This window comes from Amblyomma americanum, chromosome 4, assembly GCF_052857255.1.
Source record: "Amblyomma americanum isolate KBUSLIRL-KWMA chromosome 4, ASM5285725v1, whole genome shotgun sequence".
NCBI lineage: Eukaryota > Metazoa > Arthropoda > Arachnida > Ixodida > Ixodidae > Amblyomma > Amblyomma americanum.
The window spans coordinates 170,122,742-170,132,840 of NC_135500.1; the positions used below are offsets into that span (position 1 = coordinate 170,122,742).

Genomic DNA, 10,099 nt, shown 5'->3' on the forward strand with positions numbered 1-10,099 from the left:
ACAGGCCAGATCAAGCAACCCCTCAATCTAGTTCTTGCTGATCTCGCCGAGGAGAGTCTAGACAGTAAACAAAATGTATTAACTGATAAACCACATTCATAGCGCGTTCCACGAGTGCTCTGATATTCCACGCAATGTCACTCACCTCCACGCATGAATCAGTGCTCCCCTCTATCTTCCTTTGCCTGTTTCTCTGTTCACGATTAATACAGTAGCTAAAGACGGTCGTGGTTCCATGTAACACAGACTCTTTACACAACCTGTGGACGTCTAAAGAAATATACTTCAACAGGGTGAGTTGTTGGGCTAGTTGGTGTTCGGATTTTACAAGCGCCCGTGCTCGTCTTGTCTGTATCTCGTCCCGTCCTTTGCGCTAAAAATATGCCTGTAAAAAAGTCTAAAGAAAAATAGTGTAGAGGTGTGGAACACCAAAAGAGAGAAAAACGTAACGGGTCCAAGTCCACTACTTCGTGCCATGGACTTTTGAGAGCTCAATTACTATTCTTGAGCGCTTTGCAGGATCTACCCAACGCGTTGTTACTTCTGAATAGAGCCTTGACGTATGCCACGCGTATAGCTAAAAGCTGAATCCACTTACTAAGACAAGCAGCCGCTCTTGGCCGTTTCAAGCAGTGAACGCCTCTCCGGTAGAAACACAGAGGCTAACGAAAAGGGTTGAACTTAGGTTATAGACAGAGCAGCGAGACACGAAAAAAAAAATGACAGGTGTAGCGTTAAAGGGCAGGAAGAGGGCACAGTTGGTCAGGGATCAAACACAGGTTAATGACATTCTAGTCGAAATGAAGAGGAAGAAATGTGCTTGGGCAGAGTATGGAATGCGAAGGCAAGATAACATCCGGTCCTTAAGGGTAACAGACTGGATTCCGAGGGGTGGGAAGCGTAGCAGGGGGCGTCAGAAAGTTAGGTGAGCGGATGAGATAAAGAAGTTTGCGGGGATAGGGTGGCCACAGCTGGCACACGGCAGGGTTAATTGGAGAGACGTGGGAGAGGCATTTGTCGTGCAGTGGGCGTAGTCAGGCTGCTGGTGGTGATGATACTTCTTACTCGCACTTCTACAAGGCAGAGTTTTGAAGTGATATGCCTTCAGTATAGGCCTTAAGTATAAGGATATGCCTTAAGTATAGGCCTGTCCGCAACACGAAATGTCCTTGTTTCTGCCGCTGACAAGGACGTTTTCACAAGCCAGGACGATTTCCCTCCATCTTTTATATCACACAGATGGTGCAGGTTTCGTGCATTCGCGCACGGTTTAAACTGAAGCATTCGTATGAAGTCCCGAGCCCTCCTGCCCAATACTGAAAGCCACATTCTACGAACTCCGTATCCACTGCCTCTTGCGTAGCCTTTAGCAGAAAGCCAGTCCATGGTGGACGCCAGCATGACAGTACTCACAAGAAGCGTTCCGGCCTAGACTCAGCATCGAGTTCGCACTGGCGTATGCAGACACGTACGCCAGTGCTGTCTGCATTTCGTTGCCATCTTTCGCCTTTTCCTTGCCATGAAAGAAAAACATGCTCTGAAAAGCCCCAGTAAGTGCACGTGCGCTACTAAGAAAGGTGCCCAGGCCCGTTCGCAAATGAGTGAGTCCGAGCCCTTGCGTCGTCGGTGTATGGTACGAGTGCGAATTGGCAGAAATCAAGAAAATATTTGGTTTAGATTTTGTTCGGGATGTCCTTTTTCAGTAAATATTGATGCGTTGCGTGTTTTTTCTTTAATATTATTGCGTCACTGCTGAATCGCCACATCTCTACCGTTAAACTTAGTTGTGAAGTGCATTGCGCAGTGCTAAAGGCATATAGCGCAGCCGCTTGCTCTAAAGCTCCTGTTATTCTTTGAGGAGAAATTCTTTCATGCACTTCCTTGAAAAGCTGGGAATCATACCCCTGTCACACGGACACTGTAAAGGTACTTTGAACTAATGCTCTATTACTCTAAAAACGAACGCGCGCTGCCACACGGATGCGCCAAAGGACACCTAGCTCAAAGGAGCTTCGAAACAAGGCAGCTCGAGTTCGTCCTTTGAGGCTTCAAGGGAGTACTCTCTCTCCCAGCGAGTTAACAGTATAAATAAATTGAGAAAAGAAACGTTCAATTTTCATTTTATAAATTCACTTCATAAGATTAGTGGTGTTGTAATATATAAGATCATTTGTTTTGTGGCAGTTTCACCACGCCATACTCTCGTTCCAGATTGGACGAGTTGGGCTCAGTGTGGCCAGCACTGTGATGTTATGCTCTGTACTTAAAAAATCATGTCATTATTGCAGTTAAAATTGCGTTGCTTTAACATAATACGGTTATAAAACTAACTTACTAAAAAAATGTGACTATTCTGTATTTACATGTGCAGTGAGGTTTGCAATTTTAATACGCTTTTCGCCGATGAGGGCGCTAAAAACTTCTTGCGAAGGTCGTTTCGCGACCGTGTAGCACGGACGAACTCCCTTGAAATAGTGCTAATTTGGGAGCGTAAAGGAGCATTAGTTCAAAGTGCCATTAGAGTGCCCATGTGACAGGTGTATTAGTCCACTAAACAAAGACGTAGAATGCGGTTTTATGAAGAAGTAGAAGCACTTCTCCATCTCGCGCCATTGCTTGCCACGAGCTGCCCTGTGCCGTCGACAGAACGAGAATATCCAACGGTAGGTTCATTCCTTTTCAACCTGCATGTACCTCTCTTTACTTCGTGTGCACTGCTCGTTGCATAGCATGCCTGCAGTGCTACCCATATTGTAGCACCTGACGCAGTGCTGAGACCGAATCTTAGGTTTGTTTCTTCCGTTGTGTGCCCCTAACCCTGCGGCTTAGCGGCCGTGGCGACGATCTAGTGGTAGCGGCCACTAAGTCTGGAAAACTTAGCACTGGTATTAATGTTGCTAAAATGCGGCTATATCTACGCATTCCTTTTCTTTTTGGCTCACTCCAGGCGAACGGTTCGCGGTCTAACATGTCAGCCGGTCGCCGCTCACCTAGCCCGAGTTCATATTCTGTGCGGAGCCCAGCCTCGGCTTCACAAACTCCGCTGCGCGGTCATTCCATCGCATCGCCCACAAAACTCACCAAGCAAAAGTCGAGATCTGCCTCTCCTCCAAGGCATTCTTCCCCGAAGGACAGTTTTAAGTCTAAAGCACGGCGCATAGGGAAAGAGCGGCCAAATTCACCCGAGGTAACTTCCACCGTCGCTGCGTCCAAAAATGTTAAAAGCGCTTCGGCTAAAGCACAACACGCTGATAAGGGGCAGCCAAAGACACCCGGCGTGCCAGCCGCAGTCGATCCGCAAAGCGCAAGTCCCGGGGCGGCTTTAGATAACCGTGCTAGACTCCCTAGGCTACCTAACGCACCACAAGGGCTACAAGATCCACCCAAATATTCACCGACTACAAAAAACACCGCCAGCCATGAAGACCTCAGCTCGGCTGAATCGCCGCCGATCTCCAAGCTACGTAAGGAACCCGCAATCATGCCACCTTCCTGCGATGCCACCTCCCCAATTTCAACGGCTCTCTACGTGCGCGGGCCGGACGGACAGTTACCACCCAATAAGAAGGTGGCCCCCATTGTCATCGTCGCATTGCTTGCTCTCTTGGGAATCGCCGGCTTTCTCTACCTTGTAAGTTCCAGAGTCCGCCCGAAACACATGCCGGCGCCGTGCCTCGACACGAAACAAGACCTGCTTGTCAAGAGCTCGCTGGGCGTCATCCATGGCTTGAGCGTCGAGACGGCGGACGGCCGTGGTGCCCGCGCCTTCCTGGGCATCCCCTTCGGCACTAATGTGTCTGCAGAGCGCCGGTTCGAGCTCGCTGGGAGCGTCGACAATTTCACGTCGCCATTTTTTGCTGTAGAACAAGGCCCTGGTAAGTGCTGCCAAGCGTAGCTGACGCCACTGTTAAGGGGAGCGTCAGTGCGGCATGCTAATCCCACGTCGGTTTTTAAGAGCCACTAGACAGTTTTTGGCAAAACATTTCGCTGCGCCTCTCGGGCTGTGAGGCACTGTCAAAGGAAAGCGCTCTTGAAAAATTAAACAGTGCTCGGACTCTTTGTATGTCCCCAAATGCCAGCCACTCCGCATTTTTCAAGTTCATAAGCAGTACTTTGTGCAGCATTGAATCTAACTAACGATATTTGAAACTTATAAAACACTAAATATTGGCACCAGTCGCATAAATTTTCCAGCTATGCTAACTTTTTTTTATTTTCACTTTCTTCAGTACCACTTATGTATTATTACCTGTGCTGTCCTCGTTATGAGTTATCACCTTTCATGGTATTAAAATGCTTCCAGAGTGCGCTGAATTTATATTTCAAGTAGATGGTAATGTAATAAGCCTGTAGTGCTATCACCTACTTCCAATCGGAGTCTTCCGCTTTTTGTGTACACCATAGAAAGCCGCTGCTGCAGCCGCTGCTGCAGCAGCAGTGAGCATTTTCGCCAGCATAGTTTCTGGGAGAGGAGTGAGAGCTTGTCTTTTTCAGACAACCTCCTCTGATATCCTCCGTTGCATTTCATCTCCGAACGTTGGTTACGGCTTGCAACGCAGTGACGCTCACCTTGCCGCTCCAAGTCTAACTGCAGCTTACATTTTCAAGAGTTCCCTAGACCCGGGCCTCGAAAACATCCCCACAGCTTTCTTTTCTCTATGCAGCATGCCTACAGCCGCTGATGTATAAAATCGGACAGCACTTGCCGAAGAACATATCGGATGACTGCCTCACCGTTAACGTCTACACACCTAGCGGATGCTCGCTACAAGGCGAAGCTCTGCCGGTGTTGTTCTTCACCACGGGCTGGATGTCCTATGTGCTTAATTGGAACGGAATGTTCGACTGGCAACACCTGGCTTCCCGGGGGCGCCTCGTTGTCGTTGCGCCTAACTACCGCCTGGGCGTCGTCGGCTTCCTGAACCGCGGCGCCAACCGCAGCAACACTTCGAACCTCGGAGTTCGAGATGTGCTGCTGGCCTGGCAGTGGACACGGAAGCACATCGCAGCGTTTGGTGGAGACCCCGGCAACGTGGTACCCGTAGGCCATGGCTCGGCCTCCATTATGATGACCGGGCTGCTGTGCAGACCGCAGCTGCTGGACGTTCGGCGTGCTGTGCTCCTCTCGCAGTCTCTGTTCACTCCGATAGGGAACAACAGCGGTCCCACTGGGCTCGCCAGGACTCGAGAGGCGGCTCTTCACGCGGAATGCTGCACAGCATCCGACTGTCGCAACATCTCCGTGCCTGGTAAACTCTTTCTCACTCAACTGTGGGTCTTTCTGCGCGCTTTGTGAGGTTATTTTGTGTTGCAAAATAAGTTGTGTGAAGGGCGAATACAGCTAAACAATCTATGGTAAAGGGTGTTGCATTTAAATGTAGTCAAGTTGGAGGCTAGCTTGCGACAGAGGTCAGAACCGACGACATGTGCACATTCATTTCTATGCCTTCCCAGACTACCTTTTCTCTTAAGGCGCGGTTAAGGTGTCCACCGAGATGTTAGACAGTTACTGCGCATTCTCATTTAAATTTTGGTATCAACATTTTGACGTAACCGTTCGTCATACAGTTTCCGTTGGTGTCATACGACACTCTCGTTGCATATAGCACACATCTCTTAGTCAGGCTAGAGACTGGCTCGCGACAAGTATTCGAACTGAGTGTCCAAATGGTTCACTCGGACCTTTGCGGATTCAGGGTTTGTGGATTCAGCCTTCCGCTACGGCGTGGTTCGAGTGTCGACCGAGATGTGAGACAATTACTGCATCATTTGCTGTACTTCGAAACCCATTTTCAATATTCTAATTTCCTCTATCAGCGTTCGGAGCCGCGTAGTAGTAGTAGTAGTAGTAAATGTTTTATCAAAATATTAGTAAAAAGGAAGGAAAAGATTTTTGCTTGCCCCGACATCTGCCATCCATACTGAAGCACCTGAGCTGGGGCCGCGGAAATAAAGGACAGCAGGCAGAATGGAGAAATGAAATGAAATAGGTGACGGGACAGGAAGAGAGGATAGGGGGAGAGGTAATATACACAAAAACTATTTACACAATAATAAATGTGTACCGGTTGCGCGCGTGATTAGTTCATGACTTCTCAGTGCGCAACCTGCGTCGAGGTCGAACGCTCACGATGACACACTAAAGTTTTCGCCTTCACAGCACGTAAGCAGTCTTACCGGCCCTTTGAATTTCTCTTCCCGTAGATAGACTTCCCCTAGACAGACCTGAAGCCCTATTTGCTTAAACCAAGCACAGCGTTTCCATTTCATCGTGCAAAACTCAATTTTCGCTGCAGAAGTCGTCCGCTGCATGTCACGCCTGGATCAGCTGCAGTTGGTCAGCCACTTCCAGTCAAACTTCAGCTTATCGCAACTGGACTTGGCCGCCGAACCATTCCTACTCGAGCCGCTGCAGTTGCCTGACAACCGGGACTTCTTCCAAGGAATGCAGCTCCTGGTGGGCTCCACAAGCCATGACTACGACCGGATGCTTAGGTTGTGGATCGAGGCCATGAACATGACCGAGGCCTCCTACGCGGAAGTGGTCGAGCGTCTGCTTCATGTGCACGGGGCCTCCAGTAGCATGAAAGATTGGTTAATTGCGGCCGCTGGCACCAGCCTGTCCCACAAGGAACAGATTTCGAAAGGGTCCGCAATAGGCTCACGGGTGCTCCACCACTGCCCGTTGACGCATTACGCAACGGAAGCCACCAGGTCTGGCGCCGAGGTGCGTTACTTTGTGCTGGACGAAGAGTGGCAGGGGCCACTTCAGGGAGCGGGCACGTTCTCCTCCTATGGCGATGACCTCCGGCTCCTCTCGGGTAGCGTGCTCTCCGATAACCGCGCTACCAAGGAACAACGTCTCCTGTCTGAAGAACTTATGGACAGCGTGGCTGCATTTGCCAGAGCTAAGTAAGCCAGATTTAATTGGTAATTTATCACTGTTCCATCAGCACCGGTTCGGAATGAGGGTGGGGGGGGGACAAAGAATAAAAACATAACTTAAAGCAGGTTACATAACGCAGCATGCACATACGGCGGCTTTAGCCGGACTGTTATGCTAACTGCATCGTACCATTTTATATCAGCAACCATAATATTATCGTGTTTCAAACTCATTGCGAAATTCGATGGTGACTTGTTTTGTTGTCTTAAAGCTGTAGGATAGTAGTAGTAGTCGACGTAGTAGTAGTACGAGACTTTATTTAGGCACAGCACTTATGCGCCTAAGACGACGATGGCCTGCTGCACGAGCAGGCGCTGTTCTTCACATACAGCTCCAAGCCAGTCTAGTCAGGTCCGAACAGTATAGCGGGGGGGGGGGGGGGGGGGGGGATAGTAGGATAGTATACTCTATTGGGTAGTCATGCCGCGCAGTGACTACTTATTATGGAGAATAGCTTTCACGCAACTCGACCGTCTTCCTTTTAGTTACATTTGATATCCCTCGAGCACTGTGTTTAAAGCAAATCCTAGTATGCATCTAGAGCAAGCGACTCACACGTGCATTTCGAAACCTACAAATACGATGTTTGACCCTGTTAGTATTCTTCACATACCGCTAATTGATATCGCAGAATACAGCTTGGCGGTCACTTAAGCCCGGCAACACTATTGTAGACAGTGCTGCCAGTGGAATTCTAATCAAAAATAAATCTTAAACTTTGGTTTCTTGTGTGGGCATTAAAACCAACACAGAGAGCTCTAAAAGGCGAGAAAATGTAAGCATTTCTTTCCTTGACCGTGCTTAGGCACTAGAATAATAGTCTGATAGCAACAATCAATTTATGGAAGAATAAAATCTTATATTTCTAAATAATCGGTGCTCGCTGTTTCTACGGCCTCGTAGGCTAACCTAGAATAACTTTGCCTTCTGTCGGGCGATTAAATGAACATACAGATAATGCTCTATCCGTAGCATCGGACAATTGGCTACAATAAATGTCAATTTTTCCTAGAGAGTGTTGCTTCATCCGCTTAAATAAAAACGTATCCCCCGACATGGTTTCACACCTTATCAAAAAAAATTGCTTGAGAAATACTGCATCGTCTGAAATCTCAGCATCGAACTAGGATTGTGATCCAAGAACTACAATCTATCTAGACATACCCAAAAACTTGAAAAGTCATCCCTTTTATTTCCATTTCTTCAGCAATTCAGATTATTAAAAGAAGGAACCCACTCTTCCGACATCAATGGCCAACCACTTGGCACTACTTAGCCCCGTTATTCTTTACAAACATACTTCATATTATTTATCTAGAGAGCAGTAAACTTCACGCTCACTTCACTTTGTCCCTCTCAACGCCACTCTCTTTAGCGTAATCCCATAATCATTTTCGTTTCTCTCCCATTGCGTCTGAAAATACCTCTTTTAACTCCTTCGCCTGTTTGTCCTACAAAAAAAAAATAAACTTCTCTATTACTGGCCGCTTTTTACTCGGGCTGTACCTTTCGAGAGAGCGCCGGTCCAGCCGCACACAGCTTGCGAAGTGTTTCCATCCATTGGAACTTAATCGCGTTGTCGGTGTGCTCGGACTAACCAATGGATCGCGCCGACACCGCGTGCAACGTGCGGTCGTGTTGGAAGGGTGGCCGCGGTGGAAGTAAAACTGTTTATTCGAACGGAAACATGCGAGATATTGCCTTTCATCTAAAAGTGCGCTGATTATAACAGCACATTTCGTGTTTGGCTACTGTCGTGTTTAATCATGGGTCGTCTATGCAAACATCGAGCAACCCTGCGTGATGCTCCGACCGAATTCGCAAGTTATCTACTGCATGTGAAAGCAGCGAACGAAAATCGCGCTGCCACATTACCGACTGCGACGAATATTTTCGTTCTTGTCGCAGCATGTGAAATGGGCCTGACGCTGCCGCATTAACATGCGCGAGTGGCGTGAACGGGCTCTCCTCTCACTACGCCGGACACCGAAGCAAACAAAAGTGCACGTGCGGGTAAACACTTTTCTCCTCTCCACAGAAGACCTGGTCCCCTGCGTGGCGTGGGCGAGTGGCCGTTGCGTTCCGAGACCAACGCGGAGGTGGTCTTCCTCAGAAGCAACGGCAGCCACGTGCAGCATCACTGGCTCAAGACCATCTGCATCACCATCATAAACATCATCAAACGCTTACCCTACGATGTGCAATAGCGGACACATTTCCTGGTGCACCGCCACACGCTCAGACTGGAATGGAACTTGAGTGCTTGCATATGTTTCGTTCTCTTCGCTTTGGTATTACGCAGCAATAATTACCTATCCATCGTAATCGACGTAGCATACATTATCTGAGAGGGCGTGCGATGGTCGCTCGCAGATAGAATTCCATTCATTGAGGCGTTCAGTGCTGCCGCAATTTTTAAGCTTTCTTCGCTGAGCCGGCCAACATGGCTGTTCTTGTTCCCATGCTGACTGTGGCATAGGGCCAAATGATTGTATTTGGCTGGCTGCATCACTAGCCCGCTTTGTAATGGTCCTGTGCACGCGAATTAAGGGGTACCAATGACAGGACGATCAAACGTTTGTTCTCAATAAAAAAAAAGACCATATGCATCTTTGTGGTTATGTGAAAGTTTGCCGGCAGAAAAACTCAATGGCTGTCGAAAAAAATCGGGTTTGAAGCTTTTATGCTGTTCATTTCAAGCTCGCAACGTCAGGACTGAAAAGGAAAAGGACTCCGTCATTACCCGCGCCGAAAGACTGTCCCGGTGAACGAGATTTTTTTTTTTTTGCAAAAAGCCGATGATTTGGATGTCATATTTTCTACCTATGAAAGCTTAGTATTCATTGAAAGTAGCACCATTGCAATTGGAATGTGGTAATCTATAAAGACGAGTCAGCTTCCGTTAACCCCCAATGTTCATTACATTATCGTGGATAACAATTTTGACATATTTTAAAGAACCCTAACTACTCTGTAATCATCCCTAGTACCGTTATATATAACAAAGCATTTCTAGTGGACACGGCTTTGAAATCTCGAAAAACTTTTTTGAAAATTCTTTTTAGAAGTTCCTTGAAAAAGCGAAACAGCGCAACTAAAACGAAGGACCAGGGAAACCAAAGACACGCACAAGCGCTGAACTTACAGCTGGCT

General features: G+C 47.9%; 1 protein-coding gene across 1 annotated transcript; it reads left to right on the top strand.

The window, feature by feature from the left end:
* The first annotated feature begins 2,548 nt into the window (after nucleotides 1-2,548).
* LOC144130439 (cocaine esterase-like) lies at nucleotides 2,549-9,491 on the top strand. The gene is made up of 5 exons (XM_077664358.1): nucleotides 2,549-2,663; nucleotides 2,948-3,875; nucleotides 4,665-5,249; nucleotides 6,297-6,912; nucleotides 8,985-9,491. The coding sequence occupies exons 1-5, from the start codon at nucleotides 2,568-2,570 to the stop codon at nucleotides 9,151-9,153; spliced, it is 2,394 nt and encodes a 797-aa protein (XP_077520484.1). The 5' UTR covers nucleotides 2,549-2,567; the 3' UTR covers nucleotides 9,154-9,491.
* Nucleotides 9,492-10,099: the final 608 nt, after the last annotated feature.

What these genes read in the sequence shown, in the direction of transcription:
- LOC144130439 (XM_077664358.1), top strand. Translation starts at nt 2,568, where the DNA reads ATGCGGTTTTATGAAGAAGTAGAAGCACTTCTCCATCTCGCGCCATTG. An exon ending in CAGAACGAGAATATCCAACG is followed by an intron (nt 2,664 to 2,947) that starts GTAGGTTCATTC and finishes GGCTCACTCCAG; the next exon opens with GCGAACGGTTCGCGGTCTAA. An exon ending in TGCTGTAGAACAAGGCCCTG is followed by an intron (nt 3,876 to 4,664) that starts GTAAGTGCTGCC and finishes TTCTCTATGCAG; the next exon opens with CATGCCTACAGCCGCTGATG.